The 25,577-nt window shown below is 43.0% G+C and overlaps 2 protein-coding genes across 4 annotated transcripts in view; one reads left to right on the top strand and one right to left on the bottom strand.

Annotated features, from left to right (window-relative positions):
- The window catches only part of GLP2R (glucagon like peptide 2 receptor), a 41,279-nt gene extending 35,596 nt beyond the window's left edge, over positions 1-5,683 (top strand). The window contains exon 13 of the mRNA XM_065647995.1: positions 1,854-5,683. Within this exon, the coding sequence (XP_065504067.1) occupies positions 1,854-2,192 (339 nt within the window). The 3' untranslated portion in view covers positions 2,193-5,683. The remainder of the gene's footprint in view (positions 1-1,853) is intronic.
- Positions 5,684-16,889: 11,206 nt separating this feature from the next.
- The window catches only part of GAS7 (growth arrest specific 7), a 107,168-nt gene continuing 98,480 nt past the window's right edge, over positions 16,890-25,577 (bottom strand). For all 3 annotated transcript variants that reach the window (XM_065647773.1, XM_065647775.1, XM_065647774.1), the window contains one exon: positions 16,890-25,326. In XM_065647773.1, the coding sequence (XP_065503845.1) occupies positions 25,213-25,326 (114 nt within the window). In that variant the 3' untranslated portion in view covers positions 16,890-25,212. The remainder of the gene's footprint in view (positions 25,327-25,577) is intronic.

Below are 25,577 nucleotides of genomic sequence, written 5' to 3'. Positions count from 1 at the left end.
TCCTTTAATCTGTGGGAGTCCCAGACTTCATGTTTGGCCAGGCTAAACTCTTTCTTAGTTTATCCCTAAAGCCCATGTGAAGAGACCAAATTTGGGGTGCTTTAGTATCTTAGACAGCAACATGTTGGAAAAAATAATTTCATGCTTGCACTGCTCAGGACATCCCTAAACTTGATGTGAGGGCATTCCACGTCTGGAAGTTGTCTCCTGCTATGCCTCAAGGGACAGCTGGGTGTTCAACTTGTTCCATTCCAGGATTTAGGCAGATGAATTATGGCTCTTATGCAAGAAGATGACAGCAGAGAAAGCTAATCTTGTGCCCAACGTAGGGTAAAGACTGAATTGAGACCAGGTTGCTCAGGGTGTTGTCCAGCTGAGCTTGGAACTCACCACAAGGACAAAGGTTCCACCACCTCTCTGGGCCTTCACTGCACTCAGGAGGAAACATCTTTTGCATATGTTCTGTTAAAATTTCCCCTATTTATTTCCATTTATGATCACTGTCTCTTGTGACCCTATCAAACACCTCTGCAGAGTGCCTGGCTGTCTCCTTCATGATCTCCTCGTAGGCAGCAGTTAGACCTTCAGTGTGAATGAGGCCCATTTACTCAGCCCCTCCTCACAGGGCAAGTGCTCCAGCCCTGATCTCTGCTGGTAGGTTCAAGCTCATCAACACAGCTCTTGTACTGGGGGCCCAAAATCAGATGCAGTATTCACAGGTAGTCTAACAATTATTGAGGAAAGGACAATAATCACTTCTCTTCATCTACTGGCTCTGCTCCTGCGCACACAAGCTGGTGCCTCCCCCACCGTCACGGAGGCATGCTGCCTTTGCCTTATCACACCGGCTTGTCACAAGCTACCTCAGAAAATGATGGTATGTAGGCTGTGGAATTAATCTCACTTAATTTTAGGTGTTTTCTAAGTTCAGTCTCACTGTCTGTACTTCCCTTATATTTGGTCTGGGTGCAGACCTCCACTACTTGCAATAAACAGGCATGTGCCCAGTGTCAGTAGCACTTAAGAGCCTCCCACAGCCCCCTGGCATGGTCCGCACTACACTGACACAGGTACAGGAATTTGGGCACCTTCTTAAAGGCACCAGTGAGGCATATGAGATGGGCATTATATGAAAGGTAGGCCCTGTGTTCCTAGTATTTAACAAGGAAACCTGGAGCAATTTTGGCACTACTTATATAAAGAGAGCTGGCACTTGTCTGCAATACAGGAGTACTGGTCTAACATTTGTGAAGAGCATAGAACTGCTAGCATCCCTCATCAGCAGTTAAAAGTTGCTCTTTTGGCCTTCTACCTCCTGGTCCAGGCCAAAGAGCTTGCTGGTTAGAGCAAGGGCATGCCCGATCCTCCGCGCAGGCCTGGAGCCTGCCCTCTGTCTGCAGCCCAGGCTCCAGTGATGCAGGCAGCGGGACACTCGCTGCTGAGGATTTAACGCAGGCTGCCAAATAAAAAGCTTTAACAAAAGAAACCAGATGCTCAAGCGCATCACTCCAGCAAAGCTGTGCGATCCTCATTTCCACAGCCCTTGGGTTCTCCTCCTCCTGACTTCATCAGGCTGTAAATTTGAAAGCTCTCCCACAGACGTTCATCAGGATCGCAGTGTATCAGGGATTCAGGGGCCCGAGTTAGAGTGAAGAAGGTGGACTCAAGACTGATTTAGCAAACACTTCTGTTTCTATCATAGAAGGATCTCACCAGGTGTGAAGTGTACCCCAAAGGGGCAGAAAGCTCAGCACTTCCACAGTCCCTGTCATTTTACAACTAGTATTTGGCTTAGTGGACTGCAGGCTGGTCACAAGTCATCACCATGGACAGACTGTTTTCTTCTCCCTCAGGTGAAAGCAGAGCTCCAGAAGCAGTGGTCCCGTTTCCTGCTCGCAGATCCCTTTGGCTGTAAACTGTGCTTTCTTGGGGAAAACATAAAATACCTCAGGAAATGTTCACAGAAACAAAAAACCCAGCACCTCAGCAGCAAGCACCACTCGTGCCTGGAGGCGAGCGAACCCTGGGGCATGCAGGTCCAGCAGGTGCTAGTGAAGCGGAGGACAGATCTCAGCCCAGAGCCAGGCTGTGCTCTCCCATCTCGTCCACGGGCGAGCATGTCAGACAGCAGCGAAGGAGAAGTCACCACTGGAGAGACAACAGAGGAAGTCTTCGAAGAAAGCGAGATTTAGAAAGCTGTCCACTAGGACAGCACCTTCCAACAGCCAGAGTATCTTGAAAGATCTTCTCTCACTCACCTCCAGACTGTACAAAACTCTGGGATGAGCGATGCAAGGAGGAAGCAGTTAACAGCCCAATTATCCCAGTTTTCTTAATCTGAAAAAAATGTTGATCTGGATGTTCTTAACCTGCATGGCTGGGGTGCAAGAGATTTGCTGGATCAAAAAATGCTTTGAGGTGACCAATCTGGAAGATAATTGATGCTGAAAGAGATGTACACAGGGGAGCAGGACATACTCTGGAAATAAGTAGACTCTGGACACACATTGTGTTCCAGCAGCTTCATCCATGCTTGACTGCCATTCTGCTCACATAATAGAGAAGTTGTTTGTTTTTCTCTTTCATGGGGGTGTTTCATAAATAGAGATAAGTGTGTAGAAGACTCTTCTCTCCGCAGACTGAAATCATTCCCTATCTCAAAAAAACCCAGTTTCAGGCCAAATCAGACACAGGATTTATACATATTTAAAAAAAAAAAATATCTTGGGAAGAAACAAACTTTTACTTGCATTTTTTTAACATTTTCACTTAAAGTTTAGTGCTGGAAATGTCATTATGAAATGAAAGACCAAAATATTTTCTTTTGAAAGTGCCCATATTAAATTATTTGATGCAATTTTTCTTTGCTCATTTTTGTTTTCACTATTTTTTTTACACAAGCCACGCATTTTGATGCATCTGCAGGTTTGCCCCACCCGTGGCCAAACCAACAAAATAGATCAGTGGCAAGTGCTGCTTCCACCTTCTTCCCAGGGGAGCTGAAATGGATAACGACATGAGATTGTGGCAGCACCCAAAGAATATTGTGAGATCCTTCTTCCAGCATTAAACAAAAGGCATGATGAAATTTCAATTATAACATATAGCTCAGACAGAGACTTAACAAATTCAATTAAGTTTGTTAATATTCCATGAAGCAGTTTCCAAACTTGTGAACATGAGCCAATTGGCATACTGAAAGGAAAAATGAAAAAGGCAACTGAAAGATTAGTGGGCAATATTAATCTAATTTTTCCTGTACTTTACTGGCAAGCACTCTATTTTAACCTAAATGTCTGCAAATGTAATAAAACATATCCTGGACAACTGGCTTTATGTGGCCCTCCTTGAGCAGGGGTGTCACCAGGTGACTTCCAGAGGCCCCTTCCAACCTCAACCAGTCTGTGATTCTGAGAAAAAAACCGTTCGTCAAATAATTTTCAAGGCTGCTCATGGGCTTTACTCATGCATCTTGTCTCCATCAGGTGTCAATGCTGTGGCCATTCTTTTGGCTTTCCTTTGGCATAGCTTTGTCCTTAGACCCCTGCTGGCAGCTTTGCAACTGTGTATGGGACTTTTTGGAGATAGGTTGCCTATATCTTCAGTGTGTCATTTGAGCAGACTAAGTTTATGCAGCTTGTGTAACTTACCAATGCTTTTAAAAATTGCTTATCAATCTAGAAATTTTTAGACGTGAACTTTACTAGTTATGATGGACTGTTTTCTTGCAAAGAACAGATACATTCATTGAGTAGCACTAGGTCAAGAACACATTTGAGCTTTCACATACTTTTCAAAAAAGCATTTCTTTTACAGTTCTATCAGTGTTAAGGACTCAACCCATTTAATCAATACAAGGTTGTATATGTCCATAAAACATAATTAAAATGTAAATATTTAATCAATTTAAAAATATATCTGCAGGTTTAAGAGGCTTTTTACCAGAATGTGCATCCTGCTTATACAGCATTTTGCAGCAATGGATTTCTCCACCACCCATTACAAGCACCAGACACCACATACCTGTTGACCACGTCTTGTTCAAGTTAAAAAAGACTGATTCTTTGAGAGCTGTTGTTTAAGACATTAAAAAGCTTGAAGTGGTTTACAATGCATTTTGCTTGGGTGCTAAAAATGTGAAAATTGTAACATTTTACTGTATCTCACTAGTTTACTTTTTAATTGCATTTTAAAGTATGTCAAGTGGTCAAGAAACCAGTTTTCTGTGCTCATCAGCAGTCCCTGCTAGGTGCATTTTCCCCTCTTTATTATATGTATGATCTTTTTGTCTCTTTCAGTTTATAAAAATCAACTCTTTTTTTATATAAGCAGACCCTGGAGGCCTGATGAAAACAATCATTACATGGATTATTTCAGAAAGCATGTTTGCAAGTAGATAAATCCTCAAGTTTCATAATAAAAATATCGCAGTATTTATTATATCAGTAAAGTACAGAAATTCTTAAATCTGGATGGCCACACACATGATGTATCTTTACAGAAATATTAAAAGATTCTCAGCTCTAAATAAAATCTAAAGCAGTCTAAAAGACAGCAGCAGACTCAAGAATTCAAACATGTTAGGAGAGTCAGCGAAAACAGTTGTGAAAAGAGTCAGCAAAAATAGGTGACTCTCCTCCTAGGTGTCTGCAGATAGGAACCCTCCCAGGGTTTTCCTTTCACCCTTTGTGGAGCCCCAGGAGCACAGGAGGGACCCCACAGCCAGAAAACCTGATGAGAAAAGCTGCAACAGGTCCCTGGGATGCAAGACAGAAGCCAGATGACTTGCTGGGGTTCCTACAGGTGCACAGACTGGAGAGAGAAACAGTTGGGAGAAAGGACAAGAAATATCATCTTCCTTTGATGAAACAAGAGGTGGAGGAGACAGATCAACCTGAATTGGTGTTTGTGTGCAAGTGATATTTTGTGTAAATTACTTATCCAGTTTGCACATAGGTTAATCATCAGACACAAACAAACAAACAAACAAAGCTTTAATGTTAGCCCAGGGTTTTATGCTTGTGTAGACCTAGTAACAGGATTTTTCTCTTTATCAATCAAACGGTCACCTTTATTTCCCACATTCCCACTACCTTTGCATTACAAGAAAGACTGGTGTGAGCTAAAGGCTTCTTCTCTCTTGAGGAGAGAGTCCATCCCCCTGGTCCTGGTGAGTTTGTTCTCTGCTCGGTCAGTCCATTAAGTAAAACAAGGTGGGATATTCATGCCCAGGACATCACAGGAAACCCACACTAAAACCTGACTCCCACGGATTTGAAGTTGTCTTTGCCAGGGATTTTGCTTTCCACCAAAACTTATATGACGACAAATTAAATTTCAAGCCCAAAAGAGCTTGTGGGGTTCAACAGAGCTTTCCCATTAGATGTAGTGAGATAACTGCCCTGATTTGTACAAATGAGGTTTATGCAAACTTAATAATCTGCTGTGAGACATGCTATAAATTTTTATGTTTTACTACACATAAAGCACAACCTTCCAGACACATTGGCTCCTTCTATGGCTAGAGATGTCAACTATATGCTAATTATAAATATGTACTTACATTCTTTGTCTAAATATATTGCTTCTACATACCGGGATCTGTGCCTCAAAGACTCAAACACTGCAGTCTGGAGAGCTCTCTGTCAGTTATGCCTTGGAATCAATAATACTGGTTTGTACTTTTTTTAATACGGAATAAATCTGGTATATTAAGAAAGTTCTGTCATGTTTGAAGTGCTCACTTCCAAAGTTATCAATAGAAGTGAAGTCACATATGTGCCACCTCATTGAATCCTATGAAAAAAACGAGTTTGGGAATGTTGGATGTCTGGGACACACTGCAGTGCTAAATGTTCTGTTTTGTTCCAGTGCAAACAAGGATTAAAATAACAAGCACTTTTCTTCTTTTTTACTTTTTTCTTTTTCTTTTTCTTTTTCTTTGTCTCTTTCTTTTTCTTTCTTTTTCTTTGTCTTTTTCCCTTTTCCTTTTTTTTTTTTTAAGACAGAAAAGACAACTATAATAAAATAGATAAACAAGGTATCCCATGACAACTTGTTCTTAAACTACAATCATCTTCCTTCTAGAATGCTGAGATATGGATGGGAGAAGGTCTATCTTAGCTACTGATCAAACTATGGCATAGCATCCCTACACCTCCAGCCTCGAGTAGAGGAGATGAAAAGGTGATGCTGAGCCTCTGGGACTATCTGGGTGTCCCATACACCTCTGCCTGATAGCAAAACTGGAGGAAGTTCTACCAGCAGTCTTGACTTTTGTGGGTGCTCAGTCTTCAGTGGAAACTGAAGAGAACCTTAATTATGTCGGACAGCAGAAGGATGAAAAATGCCAAACCACTACAAGTCTCCTCAAGAGGCTGGAGACCACAACTTTCTGGGCATAATCCCCTCACCCCAGGCTAATGTCAGCTTCTTCACCTGCATGGTAGAGCAAAACACTTCCACTTGACTACATTTGTGGTTTGCAACCTGTTGTCTCTTGGTCAACTCCTCTGATATGCCTGTAGCGCCAGCACCTGACGCTGCTGGCAGTCCCCACTGCAGTAGTCAAACACTCTACTGGCACTTCCACAACAGCCTGATGGCAGAAGCTGCTTTTAGGGATTTGTGGTGTCCTCACTTCACCAGCTTGTCACCATCCTTGGCTCTTCCATAGCACTTTTCAGTTTCCTAGCTACCCCTGCACTCTCATCTGGCATTGCTATATTGACTTATTATTGGGCCAGTGTACCACGTTGTTAGGCAGATTGCATCCTTGCCTCAACTTTGCAGGAACTGTCCTTTCTTTCAAGATATAGCTTCTTCCTTTCATTTGCTTCAGGAATTTTATTAATTTTTGCCATCAGCCTCACCTCCCAGTAAGAGGAACTCTGTGATCTGTAAAATTCTTCCTGACATTAATACTTTTTTTTTTTAATAAATCAATAATATTTTACTAACATAATCTTTTTCAGGTTTCATATCAACCACAGTTCTGGATTTTTAATTATTTATTTTCAGCCTGCCATTCCAAATCTCACAAACCATCTGCTGTGCTAAATGGCATGTTATGTTTAGGTATCCTTGCAGTCATTCCTGGAGCCATACAGAACCACCATGAGAAGCAGCTCCCAGTAAACTATGTCATTGCAGTTACAACCAGGAAATGAAATTGGAGCTGCCACATGACCAGGCCTAAAAATCTTGAAGGCTCAGTTTCTGTATCATGTTCATCACATTGTTAATGATTATTTTCTCCCATCACAGCCAAATTTTCACTGCTCTCCCTGTTTGCTGTTCAGCTTATTTCTTTGCCTTCTCTGGAGTCAGCTCTGATTTTAAGCCCAGCAATATCTCTGCAGACACTGAAGAGGACTTGTCCTGGGCACCCTCTCCTAGAAGCTGCCCTGTTCCACGCATTATCCGAGTCCCTCTGGGGCTGACTGAGAGTCCTGTCTACACAGCATGCCATGTCTGTCTACCCAGATGTCAAAATCTTGTTTGATTTTACCATATTCCACACGGGTCCTTTCCTCACAGCGTCTCTTCTTGAACACTGTCAGGTTGGGGCCGTGACACCTCCCTGGGGAGCCTGTTCCCAGTGTCCAGCACCCTCTGGGTGAAGAACCTTTTCCCCATGTCCAACTGACCCTCCCCTGACACATCTTCCTGCCGTTCCCTGGGGTTCTGTCATTGGTCACAAGAGCTCAGCGCCTGCCCCTTGAGGTTATGCTTGTTTTAAGATTTGAGAACATACAGATCCTTCTCCAGATTTCAATGTTACTACTTTAGATAACAGCATCTATAAGCATTGCAGAACAATTTCTATGCAGCATATTCAAAACACTGTTTTCTTATAATTGTTGGCTAAAGTTCCTATTAACTCCGAGGCAAGGAATTGCAGAGCACAGGAACCATCAGGAGGAAAAGTAACATAAATAAAAAAAGTATTATGGATTATTAAGAAAGAAATAGCCAGTCAGCATTATGTTATCCTCAGTGGGCCTACATCTTAAATACCTTGTATAGTTCTGTTCATCCTACCTAGAGAAGACAGAGCAGGGCTAGGTCAGGCACATGGCAGGAAGATTTTAGGATTAGAACTGCTGCCCCTGAACAACAAATTATTGGAGCAGAAGGGAAGGAACACAACAGTGAGCTGTCAGATCATGGGTTGACTGCAAAAGGCAAGAAGCTGTGTCTTCACATGCAAGAACTAAGACAACAAATGAACCTGGAGAGGTGCGGATTAGTAGGAAGCAGAAGGACGTGTTTCATATTGGACATCACTGTGCTGTGCAGCTGTTTTCTACATAATGTTATGGGAAGTTTATATAAGCTCCAAAAGCAGCTCATGGGAGGAAAGAAAAAACCTGTCAAGTGCTGTTTAAATCCAACACTGCCAGTGCTGGTTAAGAGAGTCCCTGGGCAGGGGTCACCAGGGGCTTAAAGTGTAATCCAAGATGAATCACAATGTATTTCATTACAAAGCCTTCTTCTTCAACACTTCCCTAAGAAACTGGTGCTTACTGGTCACTGTCCATGTCAGGATACTGGACTATACGGACTTTGGCCTAACATAGATTTTTAGTTTTCATAGACTTAGGAGGTAAGAAATGAATTGGTTTCAACAATAGAGAAGAATGAAAAAAAGCATAAAGCAACAAATTACGAAAAAGGCATTGACTACACATCTCCCTTCAATATATGTAAGCATCACAGCAACCACGCAGTTAATTATACTCTTAAGCATACAACTGTAACACATTTTCAGGCAATTGCATGGATAAGGTAAGCCAACATAAAAGATTCCTGAGAATTGTCAGCAGTGCAAAGAGGGTGTCCTGACTTGACTCCCACGTTTCTACATTAAGCACAGTACTCTGCAGGAACCTTTCTCCCTTTTACGTAGACTTGCCAGAAACTGAAAAAGAGAATTTCTCCTGAAGCCTGAACCCATGAACAGAGAGCCATGATTGTCACTGTGTTGGAGAAACCAGCTTAAAGACACTCAAGCAGCTGATAGAAAAAGAAAGTAGTCCTAGTCTCTTTGAGGAAACAAGCAGAGATAAATGATACAGTCTTAAAGCATCTGCTAAGTCTACAAAAAAGATCATAGCTCTGTAAATAAAGAGACTATAACTCATGCTGTAGCTCCAGAAGACTGTTTATAAAACAGGAAGCAAAAATAAAATGGGAGCTAGATGTTCCCATCCTCTACTTTGAGGGACTTGTGAAAAAAACAGTGCAAACAGAGCGTTCAGCTTTAACCAGTGAAGCTGAACTGTTTGTCTCTATCATAAATACTTCATTAGTGCATGTTTGTAATTTTTTTTATTTGTATAAGGACCAAGACAGTAATTTATACAAGCAAGATTCTTTGATTAAGAAATGTGACATCAGTATTTCTGTGGTTTGAGTCAAGATAGAAGATCCTGACTGCTGAAACTTCACTTGTGTGTGACATTAGTTCAATGAAAGGTGTTCAAGCAGAATTCCTTGGGCCATTTTGTCTTGACCATCAGTTCAGAAATTGCCATTGTATTTCATGAAACCACGTGAGAGAAATGGTAGCTGGCACCTGTGTAGTAAACCAGGAAAGATTACAAGAGCTAATTTAAACCGATTGTTTAAACTTTGTACATAGCTTTGCTTTTAAGGAACTTATGAAGGACATACGACACAACGACCTGTGAGGGTTCAAAACCACTTTCAGCCCATTCAGCTTGTAGAATAAGTTTAACTCCCACAGCATCCTCGCTGTTAAACTGAGGAAGTGTGGCCTGAACAATCAGGTAGTGAGGTGGACTGTGAACTGGCTGAAGGAAAGAAGCCAGAGAGTCGTGGTCAATGGGGCAGAGTCCATTTGGAGGCCTGTATCTAGTGGAGTGCCTCAGGGGTCAGTACTGGGACCAGTATTATTCAATATATTCATCAACAACTTGGATGAGGGAATAGAGTGACTGTCAGCAAGTTTGCTGATGACACCAGACTGGGAGGAGTGGCTGACAGGCCAGAAGGTTGTGGTGCCATCCAGAGACCTGGACAGGCTGGAGAGTTGGGCGGGGAAAAATTTAATGAAATATAACAAGGGCAAGTGTAGAGTCTTGCATCTGGGCAGGAACAACCCCAGGTTCCAGTATAAGTTGGGGAACGACCTGTTGGAGAGCAGTGTAGGGGAAAGGGACCTGGGGGTCCTGGGGACAGCAGGGTGACCATGAGCCAGCACTGGGCCCTTGTGGCCAAGAAGGCCAATGGTACCTGGGGTGCATTAGAAGTGGGGTGCTCAGTAGGTCGAGAGAGGTTCTTCTTCCCCTCTACTCTGCCCTGGTGAGACCACATCTCGGATATTGTGTCCAGTTCTGGGCCCCTCAGTTCCAGAAGGACAGGGAACTGCTGGAGAGAGTCCAGCGCAGCCACGAAGATGATTAAGGGAGTGGAGCATCTCCCGTGTGAGGAAAGGCTGAGGAGCTGGGGCTCTTGATCTTCGAGAAGAGGAGACTGAGGGGTGACTCATTCATGGTGATCAATACGTAAAGGGTGAGTGTCAGGAGGATGAAGCCAGGCTCTTCTCAGTGACAACCAATGACAACGACAAGGGGCAATGGGTACAAACTGGAACACAGGAGGTTCCACTTAAAGATGAGAAGAAACTTCTTCCCAGTGAGGGTGCCAGGGCCTGGACCAGGCTGCCCAGGGAGGTTGTGGAGTCTCCTTCTCTGCAGACATTCCAACCCGCCTGGACACCTTCCTGTGTAACCTCATCTGGGTGTTCCTGCTCCGGCGGGGGGATTGGACTGGATGAGCTTTCGAGGTCCCTTCCAAACCCTGACATTCTGTGATTCTGTGAACTTCTTCATTTGACTTACAGCAGTAGTTATGACTGCTTCTATCAGTGATCTTGTGTGAATCCTTCCATGAGCACTGCAAATCACCATGAGCATCTCTGACCTGGTTCTCTGTCCATTCCAAGCCCTTCAAAGCAGAATTGTCTCTTCTTGTGTTTGTACAGTGGCCACCACGGCTGCAGACAAGTCCAAGAGATTACTGTCTGTCATGCCCCTAACTGCACCAACAGGACTTAACTGCACTCACTAGCCTGACCTGGGGCTTCCACTTACACCCCCCGCCCATGGTTCCAGGAACACCATTTAAGTTCAAGCCTGAGCTATGCTGCAGGTGCCTAAGCTATGTTGTAGGTGCAGCTATCTCCAGCTTTGCCTCTTGGATGGATGTCAGACCTTTGTTGTAGACCTGTCTCCTAGTTCTGTGTCTGCCTCCTCTCCTATTGCTCCTGACAAAATTCCATGGATGAAGTTGGTTCATCACCTTACCTTATTTTATGAGATGGATGCACCTGATTACCAGGAGCCTGTTTTTTCAATGCTTTTCAGACCTGTGCCCCTGGTCAGTGAGGGCTCTGTCTGTGCTGTGGTCACTTAGGTCCTGGTTTGTTCCACTCTCATAGAGTAACCCTGCCTTCTGCCGCCTCCTCACACCACTGCACAGCATATTTTTCTTCAGGAAACATGACTATTTTTGATGGTTATATGTGAAATATTAGAACATATAAGAACATAGAGAACATATAAGAAGCAGCTCCACTAGGATGACATCAGGGACAAGAACTGTCCAGTAGAGGACTATGTGGTCCTTTCCAAACTTGGCAAGCTGTCATCCACCTGGTAGGTGGAGATGCTGAGTGCTTTGGTGCTTCCAAGATTGTAGCTCCCTGTGGTATAAAGGTTGAGCATCACTTCTTTGTAGCCACAAGTTATTCCCTACTCCTTAAGCAAGGCATCTTGTGCTGCAGGACCACTGCTCTGCCCTGGAAGAATGCTTTAAGTGCCTTTTCCTGAAATCCCATCAAAGGTTTCAGATCAGGGTTAAGCAGTAATGGTTGAAGTAAGGTATGTAATATGGCTACAGATGTGGTGTTGCCCTCTGCTGACCATAGCCAAGGATGGAGTTAGAAATATGTCAAATGGCACATCAGAGGACATGGCCTGTTTTCTTCTCTCTCCTTGTGCTGTTCCAAATTGGGATACATTGAGGGACTGTAGACTGACAGTGAGGAAGAGTGAGTAAATTATGGCAATAAAGTCGCATTTTAAAAAGCAGTAGTTTTCACATTTGTGGCTGAGGTGATGGATTTCTGTGCTGTTGGTCCATGGCCAGAACTGGTAACGGATCTTTCAATTTTCAACCGACACAGCTGCAGTTCTCTAAAGACATCCTAGCCTGAAGCCTTCTAGGGCAAAAAGGGAGGCACACTGACATCTGGTGTAAAAGACTGAAACATGCACTCCAAAACCTGCATTTTAAGAGGCAAGAACTGTCTTTGAACTGCAGGAGGGTTAAAGGGCATTGGCAAATAATCCTAGGGTTTCTCCTCAGGCAGCCAGTTGCTTCAAGAGAAAAATAGGTGGAAAAGCTATGCTTGACATAACATCATCTCCTGTATTTTAAAAATAAACAACTAGAAGCAGTTTACCTTGTGTTCAGCAGAACTTGTAGATTCATTTTCAGTACCAACTCCCCCCCCTTTTTTTTAATTGTGATAAATGGATTTAATCATGCCACTGATTAGATTCCTTGTTTCTCTGTTTGTCTCAATGACTGGTCTTTTACCTACACTCTTGTCAAGCACCTGGTGTGTTTCTTGTCTGTAACCAGAACAGAGCTCGAGCCTCTCGATCTGAAGTCTTTGGATCTCCAGTGTAAACCAAATCAGCACGATCTGGTACAAATGCATATTCTCATAACAAGACAGCTGAGTTCATCCATGGGGCAGATGCAGGAAAGTGCTGGGGCTTGCTGAGGCATGTTCTGTTTTAACCACAAAACCCAAGCATGTCTGAGCCGATGAGAAACTTTGGTACATTCAAACTCACGTTTTTTGCTGCTTTGTATTCTGTCTCCAGTTGTGGGAATCCCCATACAGCCAGGGGGAGTGCACAGACAGGCACATGCCTCGTGCTCCTTCCCTCAAACTCCTGCCGTAGTCCATATACCTGAAGGACCTTCTGCCACCAGAGGATGAACCTCTGGCTCCAGCAGTGCTTGGAGTAAAATTTTTCTCCCAAAAGCCTAAACCTGTTTCAGATTATGCAAAATTCTGACACCCTCAGCATAAGAATTTGCAGCCTGACTTTGCAGCCTAAATTACCACCTTTTGCCCATTGCTTCAGTGAATTGAAATGCTTCTAGTAGGAGGGATTTGTGAAGAAAAGAGCTTTCCTGGCTTGTTTCAGCTTCAGGTGAGAGAGGGTGACCCACAACTGCAGGATACAAAAGAAGAAGAGATGTAGAAGGCTGTTGAGACGAAAGCTTAATCAGTGGTGTCCCTGGTCTTCAGATGAGTTAGGAATAGCAATTTAAAATGAGCCTTTAGCTTCTTGGACATAAAACCCTGTGCAAAATCCCAAAAGATGTACATGGAAGGAGGTGTTCATTTGCCAAACACAAGGTTGCTACGAAGTTTTCTCTTACAAATAGGAAACAGTTAATGCTCTTCGGACCTTGTTAAGTTTCACTAACCTACTGACTACTGGCTTTTTATCAGACGTGAGGTACAGCTCACAAAGGACTGGACAGCACCTCCTTCAAAGGAAAAAATAATTACTGGTCACTGCTATGGGAGACACTCTCCAGGGTCCAGATGTCTATAAGCACCACAGGGTGATGCTTTCTGCCTGCTGGGTAGAGCAGGCAGAGACTGTTTGGGAACTGTGTGACAGTAGGAATGAGCACACAAGAAAATCTTGCAGAAATGTCATTTCGTAAGGTAGATCTACACCAATATTTCATCTCAGGTGACAAAGTATTGGTTTTGTGTCAATAGTGTCCGTTCTAAGTCGTTCTAACAGGTTGCATGGCTTTCCAGGCTCACAGGTTATATTAAGCATCCAACTACAACGTATGCTGGTTGCAGGAAGTCCCTGTCTGAAATAAAAATTAAATTAAAAAATACAAAATTTGCCTCAAATCAATTGATGGGGCTTTTGTTGCACAGGAGGTCACTGCAGAGTACACAGTCTTACCCTTGAAATGGGTATGCCTGAAGTGCTGTATTTTTCCCTGAGTTGCATGACAGTCCAAAATCAATAATGAAAATACACTATACAGTATCAAAAGTCAACACTTAGCTTCAACAGCGTAAAATAAATGCATGGGGCCCTCTCCAGCCAACAAAGCAGATGGCTAGTCCTGAAATACACTGTATAAACCCCTCATTCAGCCACCACTGACCAGTTCCGCGCCCGTGTACTGTGGCAGCCAGACCCCTGGCACCCCAGCCACAATACAGGAGGATCTGGCCAAGTCTTCGCATGTGCCATTTCACACTTCGCATGTGCATGTGCATTCACACTTTCACAGTTTGCATTCACTACAATTTTCAGGACTGTCAGGAACAAAATGCGTGCTGGTTAAAACACTTTTCTTGAGCTGCAGAAGTCAGCCAATATTTTCCCCTGGCTCCTGTTGGGTCTTCTTCCTGTTGATGGGGCTGTCAGTTCAGAATCTGCTTGCTAAGGGATTTCGGAAGGGGCTACACATCCCACCTATAGCACATGCCCAGGAGCGGCAACACAGGCAAGATGGGATTTTGTGTATGCCCGAATCACCCTTCACAGCTGCACCTCATCCAAAGTATTTCCAGGGCTAAACCTCTCTCAGCTCTTAATAGTCTGAAGGATTGTGTCTAAGCAGGGTGATCTGTCACCAGTGCCCTTCACAGAAAAGTCCAGCTGTTCAAAACAGCCAAGGAATGCACACGTCCTCCCAGCCACCCTGATGGCAGGCAGGGTGGCACCTGCCAGGGCTTCCAAACAGGCTCAGCACTGAGAAAATAAGCAGCAATTCATCCCAGCAATCCAGCTCTTTACTTTGGAAAATGCTGCTCAGAACTGCACTCAATTCATCCACCCTCACACGTCCTCCTAAAGTGGGAGGAATTTTAACAGTTTGTTCTGTTTCTTGGGGATTTAGTATTTCTTTGCAACGTTCCTCAGCAGTGTATTGCACCTAGAGGCTGGAGCTGCACCCGTGCACACAGGGGCAGGGCAAGAGCGTGTGAGGACCGATGTTTGGCACGGCAGAGCTGCAGCACTGTTCGGTGCTGTGCCATCAAGAGCCTGCCTCTCACAGGTCACTGTAACCACTGAATCGCTCCCAAATTTTGCCTTCAGTAAGACTGAGTTATTCCACCCCCAAAGGCAGGGGGTACCCACCACAAACGCAGCCCAAGTGCGGTGAGGAACAGCACCCACAGCCAAATGGCATCTGATCCACTCTGACGGTGTGCACACAGCCTCCAATTTCCACTTAATATTTGCAACGGAGTGCAAGTTAGGATACTCCTAACATACTGTCCACTTCACCATATAGAAAACTTGTATTTATATGGAGATTTCAGGATCATATTGCTGGTCAGAGAAACGGCAGAAGATACAGACTGTATTGTCGTAATTTTATTTACAATTAACAGGAACTGCTGAAGTATTAGTTAACAGCTTGAAGCACAAAGCATGTCTACTTCTTAGTCCCCAAAGTGGTCTGAAATCAAACCTCCTGGCTGATGCCCTTGCAGCTTTCTTTCCGCGTCTGAGGAACACAAGAGGGTCAAAGGCTTAATTGTACAGTGGAATCAAAGCTGATATTTTAATTCTTTTGGTTGCAAAAGTCTTAACACAGGTATTCCTGTGCAGAATGTGGTAAAACCTCCTGTCCTCTACACCTTAACATTGCAAACTGCGAGGCTGCCACCCTACTACTTCCACTGTTCACTCTGGTCCTTTCACCATTACATTTTTCTGAGCACCAGCACACCACCAGTGTAGTAAATAAGTGTCATGACCTGTACAGTAACCCCCCATCTTGAGTTTCAAAGGTGTATCAAAGTCCTCTACAACTGAAAATGCTTTTTGCTGATAAATTGCAGCTAAATGTACCACAATGCATGGAGAACTGTTAAGTATTGACCAAGCTGCTCTATACCCAGCACCAACACCCAAAACATTCAGAGATTTTTTTAACAGATTTCGGCTACTTTGGGCAAGGTGCAAAGACTCTGCTGTGAAAACCGAGTTTCCACCTGGAACTTTTTCAGTGTCTTACCTTTCTTCTCCTTTTCTGAGAAGAGCGTGCACACCTCTGCAACCACCTACCACATCAGTGTACAAACACACCGCAGAGCTGTGGGATGCCGTTCTGCAGGTGGTTGCAGAAACCAGAATTTTACGTTAGTTCAAAACAGGACAAATTCTTAGAAGAAAGCTCCAGTGAGGTTTATGAGATGTGTGGATAATGCTGTTACCTCCAAGGTCTCCAAGTCACACGTCACTGGGAAGGTGGTTTTGTGTTCTGCACAACTGCGACGCCTGCTCGCTCTGAGCTCTGCTTCTGCAGCTGGATCCCATGCCGATCACTTCTGAAGTCAGTTGTTGGATTAGACAGGATTTTGGCAAGGCTGATCTTGACTTGGTCAGAAAACCTGCCAGCATGCATGTTAACTCAAATACTCAGAGTAGAACAATTTATTAAAAATAGCATTTTACAACAGTGTTTTCTCTTCAACTGAGGTTGAAGATGCACATGGAACTTGCAGGTAAAGCACTGACTGGATGAAGACTTACGGGTGATTTAACACATGCCCATTTCATGGCAGCTGCTTTTGGACTGATCATGGTCAGCTTGCCTGCTTGTTTAAGAAACAAAATCACTGAACTACAGGTGTTTCTTAAACTGATTTCCTAATAAAAATGAAACTTTAGGGACTGTACTCATCTGAATATCATGCGAAGATCTGAAAAGGATGAGTACAAGTAGATTACACGAGTGATGTGATTGCAAATTCAAGCAGCATTAAGCTGGTATCAACCAAGCAGTACATGCGCATATGGCACCCCAAGTGTTCTTTGATGATATTGCATTCAAAAGGTGTGTGGCTTTAGTAGAAGAAAAAGCAACTGGGTAAAGACAATTCCATGCTCAGTGTGTCTCTGTACAGTTTATTTTACAGGAGATGAGATGAGCACTGTGGTGCATATAAACTTGCAGAACAATATAGGAAAATACAGTTTAACCATATGAAATGGTTTTACAGTAGGACAGAAAAATCATGTATAGGAAATGCCTTCAATACTGAAGGACAAGATCCACAGCTGACATAAAGTGGCTTCCACTAACTCTTCCAGTTTACCCAAGCTGAAGATCTGCCCCTTAAATGTCTTCTGCATTCAACTTCTTAAGTTCAGTGAGCAATTCCTTCATGTATCCTTATAGAACAAAAGCCATCCTATGATTTCCACACTTATCCAAAATTTATTTCTTACCCAGACAGAGGCTGCATGACACATAAACTATTTAAGGGGTCTATTCAGCCAAAATTTATGGAAAGTTATAAAATTTTGGTTAAACATCTTTAAAAATAAGTCATTAGTACTGGCAGAAGATAACTTTCCTAGAAATTTAGAAGTATTTAGCAAAAACTACACAAAAGGACCAAATAATAACTTTATTTTAGTAGAAAACTCTGGTTTAGTACATGACTGATCATCTGGCTCGCTTTTCAATCCCTGTAAATCCCTGCAAAACTGTTTGGTGGATTTTTCCCACTGTCGTGGGCTGCTGAAAGAAAGGAAACCATCTAAGGAGGAGAATAAAATATTTGTCCAATACTAGTACCTGCTTGCTGTCCCTAAAGAGTGTTTTTGACCTGCTGGAGTAAAAGAGTGGTAAATGGACATCCAGATTCTTCAGGCTATTCCGAAAATCTCAGCCATCACATTAAAAAACCCCAAAGGCACAGGAGATTTCCAGTCAAGCATTACCAAATTGAAATGACTAAGACTGTCATGTCATGCAGATGTGATATCCCGAAATTACTCTTCATCTTTAGACTTCCAGTACCAGAAAATTTCTTCTCAGCAACTGCTTTAAAAGGAGTTGAGGGTTTTTTTTATTTTACACAATAAAGTCCCACTTAGGCCCCAAATGCCACTTACTCAACTATTTTTATGCAGAATTCCCTGCTTATTTTACTGAGACCCTTATACTAAGGGATGTGTCACATCGGTTTAGCAACACTCCTTCAATGCAGTTGCTTTTAAGTCTAATATTTCCTACTTTGTTTTCAGCATTGAGAATTTCGGGTGACTGTACTGGGCAGTAAATGATCGGTGAGAGAATGTGGGAGCTCTGGATATGTGGATGTCCAAGAAGAGCGCACAGTGCAGAGTGAGGAAGGCGGCATTGAGAATCCTGCACAGATCTGTGCATACCGGCTGCTCCTGAGTTTTGGAAATTTGTAGGGTGAATTTTACATGCTTGTAGCAGATAAAATTTAAAGAGGCACTTCAAGGGGAACTATGAGCAGAATTTTAGTCAGGTTGTGATACAAGCCATTAGTCAGTTACTCGTTAAATCAGTTGCCCTGAAAGACTGCATATATTCAAAATTATAGTCTTGTCCACTCACTGAACCTGAATACAGCAGCTGAAAAGCTTTTCTTCTGAGTATGCACTGAGTTTATCGCTTACAATGCACCTGAAATAGTTCAACTTAACGTAAGTTGAGGGAATTAAATTTGAATGTTTCAAATTTATGTATTTCTTCTGTGATTACTATGTGGTTAACCTAAGACTTATTTTTTACTGGTCTATAAAAGATTTTATCCATGTACAATTCTTAGAATCAGACGCATCATTAGGCACGAAAGGTTTCTGCCTTGAGGAATGCATGGGATTAGAAATTTAAGTCAAATTGTGCTATGTGTTGGTCCCTTCAGAAAAAATGTCCAGGAAGAAAAAAAAAAAAAGTGACTAGCACAAAAAGGAGTCATTGCACTTCCAGACCTGGTGGCTGATAAGAAAAATCCAAAACAAAAACCAAAAAAACCCCTCCAAAAAGCATGCACTTATCACTCTCAGAAAATATCTAAAAGCATGGTGTTTGGTCAGCACATTAAAGCAACAGAGAGATTCTATGAAAATTCAAAATTAAAGATCCTGATAACCAGTGTATCTCAGGGATGGAAGGTGGCTACCGAAACAACGAAGAGGAAAAAAAAATAATTGAAAGATGCGCATTTATATGGATCAGATCTATTATGAGACAAAGTAATTAATATTATTTATAAAATAGTGCTTCTCAGGAAAAGACAAGGATTTGCTGATGGGAAAGAGCTCATCACCATTATACAACAGAAAGACTGTGTGCTCCGAGCTCCTGCGGAACGCCTGTGTGCCACGCTCGGCACGGCTCAGTGCAAGGGCGCCGGGCATCACCGCGCTGCCGAACAACAGAAACCGTTCTGTGGCCACCAGCGCGGCTCTGCCACGCTCCGGCCTCCTGCTGGCACAACCAGGTACCAGCTGGAGAGCCCTGTATCGGGCAATAGATATACGGGAACATTTAATCACTCGTTTCCATGTGCTAAGCAGAATTTGGAGAAGGGTGAGCCTGTTACTGGGCCCGTCAGGCTCTGAGGGAGACGAGTGCCTTGTGTCAAGAAGCTCAGATGCCACTGGGGCAGCTAAATATTTTCCTGCCCCGTGCGTCTGTTCTTAATTTGAATCTGACTGTGACTGTTGCCCATCTGGTTAAGTTAACTGTGACCAGCAGGCTCCTCTGGTACAAGGTCAGACAGCTCTGCTGTGCAGGAGGACGCTCATCAGCCACTTCCAGCCCCTGTACGAGCACGGCAGGAGCGCCCACGCTGCAAGAACCGCTCACAGCAACGCTTCAGCAACCGCTGGGACCTCATGCTCCTATCTCAACACATACTGGGTGGCAACAAGCCTCCAGACCTTCCAGAAAGGTCTGTGACCAGGAAAGCTCATTATTTTGAAAACTGCCCTTCTGATGCTGTCTTTTGAAGGCCTAGTTCTTTTGAAGGCCTAGTTCTTTTGAAGGCCTAGCTCTCACAAAGCAGGAATGTCAGGGTGACCAAGGTCGCCTCCAGGACACCAGGCTCTGACTGGCATCTCTGGGAACAGACCCAGCAGGCTGCAGCAGGGCAAAAGTGCACACTAGCTACGATAAAACAGAAAATACTTTTTCAGTTCAGAGGGAAACAATCAATTGATCACACCACGAAGTCACATCTACTCATTCCAAGGGGACCTTCAAGGTGCTGGTCTGGATTTCTTAAGGTGCTTGATAGTGAAGGGCCCACCCGGGTGAGCAGTGCTCTTTTTCTCCCTGTGTGTGACTGAAGAAATAGATGGGCAGAGCTGCTTTTTCACTTAATTTTGGATTTGGGTTTTTACGGCTGCATCAGGAAGGGAGCTGTAGGCCCATGTTCTAGAGCTGTGTTCCCATCCTGGCCTGACACAGGGTGAGTCCTGGAGCTGCTGGGAACTGCAGGTATAGCAGCTGGGTCTTATACATTAAGTATTTGAGGTTCTCATTTCCTAATGTTTACCTTATATATGTACTCAACGACTAAGGAAAAAAACAAGGCTTGTGCATTTCTATTTGTTAGCCTGATTTTCAAAGTCTCTTATCGCCTACATGCTCCCTGTTGTGTTCAAGAAACCTGAGTCGAACTTGCAGCAAATACTTAAACAATGACATTAAAAACAGGTTCTGAGAAGGTCTGAGAAATTATGACTGCTACTGAGCATCCAAAAGTTTCCTGTGAATGCTTTAGAGAAAATTGCTGTCAGAAAAAACTCAAAAAACAAACAAGAAAAAGAGGTGATCTGCGCGCAGTTCACTGTCACAAGACAGCTACACATGCTGACATCACAGCATAGGGCTGTCAGTTGAACAAAAAGCAGCTAATTCTGCAACATGGAATTGTGCAGATGCATAAAGAGTAAAGAAAAAGAGAGCACAAGTTTGCATACCGCCTGTCATGCATGAAAGAAAGAACGATTTCAGTGTTTACTGTAACTGTGCAAGACGAGGGGAAGCACAGCCACACCACAGCAGCTCAGGCAGGGCTGCAGAGGGGGTAACATATTCTGGAAACATAACAGATTTCCATATGATTTTCACTGCTGGTAAGATATGTTAACATTTAAAAAAATATTAAAGGTATCTCTAAAGATCCCAGTGTCAAATAATGAAATAACATTTCCATAAGGGAGCAACTGAAGTCTTTCAGAAGACGAACAAATGTGAGTGACAGACCTGAGTGAATCTGGAGTAGACTGGAAATCTGAGAATTAGCCCATTTTGGATGTTGCTCTATGAGAGCAACTGGAATCTTGCCAGTGATGGGAGAAGAGTGCAATTGGCCCATGCGGTAAGGGACTCGTTTTCATCTTGTTAACTTCAACAGGAATCAACCAACAGCACTGGATCCAGAATGAGTTCTGTTAGGAAATTAGCTGTAAGAATGCCTTAGACTTCCAATGAGGACTCTCTATTGAGTCAACAGTGCCAGAAGATGGCTTTGAAGACATAGGCAGGCTGGTATGGATGATGAATAAAGTGTTCTCATTCTGCGTGGCAGCTGTAGTTATAGCTGGTAAGCACCTCACCAGCTTTGGCACTGGAGTCAGGACACCCAACAGATTCAAAGCTGTAGGAATTCATGAAGCGCTTGAGCTTGATAAAGGCCGAAAGGCTCTTGCTGAAGCAGAGATCACCAGGGAGCCAGAGGCTTGATAGCACGAGACCTGGGCCAGCAGAACAATCAGATAAGAACGAGAGGCAAATTTCCACTAATTCTACCTCTTCAGGTGAAAGCAAAAAAAAAAAAATCAAAAAAATTGAAAGCTGGCATTCTGGTTTGTGACAACAGAGCTGTATGAAAATGCAAGACAGCCTTGTGACTCAACAAAAAACCCCTGATAGCTGTGGTGACTAACACAGTAAAAACAAAGTAAACACAGTAAAAAAAAAATCAAGTGTGTGTGCCCACCTGCCAGACAAAATGAGGTGACCCTTAAGCTCAGTACCTACGGAGGCAAGAGACTTACTTTCCTATTCCTATTAACTAGTTATATTACAACATCACCATGCTTTTCACACGCTAGCTATTTTAACAACATGAAGCTTGATCTTGCTCCAGAGAAGAAGCTGTTTAGAATGAGCTATTGCATAAGGACAGACTGAGTTCAGCTGCATTTTTTCAATTCACTGGAAGATGAATAGAGCAATGCTGAAACCCCCAAAGTTACCTTGTTAGGAATGAACATGAGGGCAGGCATTCCTGCTTCCCTTCAAACTTGTCACTACCTTCTTTGAAGATGCTGCCTCTTCAGGAGCACTGGGGCTCCAGGTGTCACACTGTCCAGGATCCATCAGCGAGATAACACTGATCCCACGGTCTGCAGTGTTGTATCACAAGGGAATATCATCTTTTGCAGGCAATAAGCTGGAAGATGTCTACAAGCAACAGCAAAACTTCCCTAACACTTCCACCAATTATGGATGAAATTCTTGTTGTACAGGAAGCATCTCACCCACCGCAGAGCAGCACCATCAGATTCGCTGGGCCTGGTGAAGATGAACAGCCAGCCACAAGCAGTCTCTCAGATTATTGAAGTGAAAAAGAGATACAGACTCCATCAAGAGACTCATTGTCTTGTGCAGCTCACACATTCCTGCAACATTTCAAATGGACCAAAAACTAGAAATAGGAAAACTGTTTCGAAATAAATCAAAGGGGAAAAAAAGATTACCAGAAAATACAACTGAGAAGTGCAGCTTAAGTACACTTTAGTAGCGGAACCAAAATGCATTTAAAGCCACAGAGAAACCTGTGCTAATGGACTGTATTTCCAGTCCAAAATAGATAAAATAACAAACATCTTTAAAGAAAGAGGAAAAATAAACTGTAATTAATAACAGATTATTTCAGATATTAAGGAGAATACTGTGCAAAGTGCACAACTAGCTTTGTTTTGCAACCAAAACAGGAATGTGGCAAGGTATTGTCAAGACTGCTCGTTTTAATTTACAATACAGCTTAGAATACAGAGGCCGACCTGAGATGCAGCTCTTAGGTACTACAGTTATTTTTGGCCATTGCAGTTTTGAAAGCTTACCCGGCACCTGTGGTTTCTTAAAACAAAACAAACAAAATAACAACAACAAGGAAAAAAAAAAAAAGTGGTGCCTGTCCTTGAAAGTGCATGGTAGATAGGAAAAGTATACATTGGTATGCCAAAAGAATAGGATAAAGAGTGAATCAATAGGAAGACTGAAAAAGAGAGATCATCACTAAACCTCCCTGCTTGAGCCACAGAAGAGGATTCTAGGAAAGCGACTGTATCGAACTGAGCTCAAGGACTATGCGACACTTAGGCAAACCATGTTTCATCTGTATTGCAAATGCTTTTTGCAAGAACTTAGGAGAGACTCACGTCAGTGTGCTGGATGCTTCCAACACCGAGAAGAAAATAGTAGTCACAAATTCAGAGGTGTGTAATGGATTTGCAGTATGGGAGATGTCACACGAAGAATGGTAATCCTGAGCAAGCAGCACTCGTGGCATTGCACCTGCCAACGTGCAAAGGTTTATAAAGGTTAATGACACAGCAGAAAAGTGGGTTGTCGAGGCATTTGCAAGGCAGGAATGAATCTATGCTGGTAAAGAGATGGTTGAGAAAAAGGGAACTATAGGAAAATGCAACAGAATTCAGTTTGAAATAATCCAGAAAAATAATCACTGCAGCAATATTAAACATGTGCCTCAGATAAGATTTCTCTGTGTTTCAGTTTGTATTTATAAAGGGGAATATTAATTCTCAATGATCTAATCACAGCACAAAACCTGGAGTAGTTGTAGAACAAAAGAAGGATGCAATTTTTGTGTTGGGGAGAAAAAGGATGGTAACAACGAGACAAAGTGGAGCATAACTGTGGATCAAATGAAATAGTACGTTTGGCAAACTGTAGATAACAACACAGTAAATACTGAGTAAAGGCCACAGTGGTGAGAATCAAGGTTTCTGCTGGACCTAAAGCAATAATCTGAAGAATCTTGGCATGGTATGAAATGCCGAGAGATATATTAACAGCAACACTGAATAACCAACCAGAAATAACAGGAGGAGAAGAAAATTAATACCTTTTCAAAACCAGTCTCCAAACTACATAACACTATGTGCCAAGAGTAGTGTTGAATTTTTGGTGGTTTGTGGTAAGGTCAACAAAGGAAAAACCTAAGGTTAAGAATCTGATGGTGCAGAAGTGCTGGGCACCTACATCTACATTTATACAATCTAGCATCACAGATTCATGGCACCTTTGAAAATCAGGCTCTAAAAAGATAAAACTCACATTTTGGCTGGACAAACTTGGTAATTAAAGATACCTAAAGCCTGTGATATCCACCTGAAGGAACCAACAAAGTGCAATTTAAGCCTGGATCCCAAAAAAATGTTAGAGGACTGTCTTTAAGGAGATTCTGTGAGAAAACTTCTTGCAAAACATCTCACTTATTCCTTGGTATATAACCTCTTCCTGTCATTGAGGGCACTCAGACAGCTAATGAGGTAGGTACAGCACAACCAAGTCTTTCCTGATAAATAATGGTGATGGTAACCCTTGCAGCCTTATTGATTGGCTTAGAACAGAAATCATGATGATAATGGGTTTATGTATCCCTGAGAGGGAGTAAAAAACAGGAAGAATGGGAGTCTTCTCCATAGATTATGGGAGAAGGGCCATCACTTCATTGCCATGGTGGGAAACTGTTATATGAGATAAATGTATGCACACAACATTACTGCAAGATATGCATATTTTATAGATGGGGAGCCAGAAAACTTAATGGACTTGCCTATGGCCATGAAAGCAGCCAGTGATAGACCTGGGATTCATGATCAGAACTTCCTTGCGTCCTGCATCATGTTCGAACAGTTATCTACTTACTAGTCAGAGGCTCACTGCAAGGTTGTTCTAACATACTGTATAAAGATAGTCATGCAAGGTATGTAGCACAAAGTCACTGAAGAACAGAGCTCTCTCCGTACCAGAAAGCAAATTTCTTCTGGAAGCTGCGTGCAATTGGGAACCCCTGGTGGGAAGCACACATCTGGTTCTTTCACCCCGGAATGTCTGGTGCTTAAGGCTCAGCACAATGAGGACCACTTTTATGACTAAATGTAACAGAGATAGCCTGTACAGGCATAAATTACAAGGTGTCTAGTAGTGGAACAACCTTTTCCCTATGCTCTTCTGACCCTTAAAAATCTAACGTTAGCCTGGTTAATTCAGTGGACTCATTGCATACAACCATAGATCAGTCTATATTTCCATGTCCACAGGTCGGATATCTCCAGTTTTGTGTTCTTTTACCCACAGTTCCCTGTCTTTGGCCGGATCCACCTTCCGAAGCAACTGATCCACGAGCTCTACTGTCTAAAATGAACAAAACAAGAATCAAAATGTCAAGGGCACATTTTCAAGCAGAGACAGACATTGCCCTGAAGCATAGAGCAGTTGTGGGCACATCTACGTTGCATTTGCAGACAAATGAGAACCACACATATGTGAGACTTGGTGGACAACAGCCAGATCTGAACGTGAAGCCTCGTAGCGGGGAGAAGAGTCAGACTTTTGACATCAGAGACAGGCTTCCCATGCCAGGCATTGGCCAGCTGGTCTCTGAC

The sequence above is a fragment of the Caloenas nicobarica genome, chromosome 18 (genome assembly GCF_036013445.1).
Source record: "Caloenas nicobarica isolate bCalNic1 chromosome 18, bCalNic1.hap1, whole genome shotgun sequence".
In the NCBI taxonomy this organism is placed as follows: Eukaryota; Metazoa; Chordata; class Aves; order Columbiformes; family Columbidae; genus Caloenas; species Caloenas nicobarica.
The sequence above is the reverse complement of the archived record's forward strand: the minus strand, read 5'-3'. Positions and strand labels throughout refer to the sequence as shown.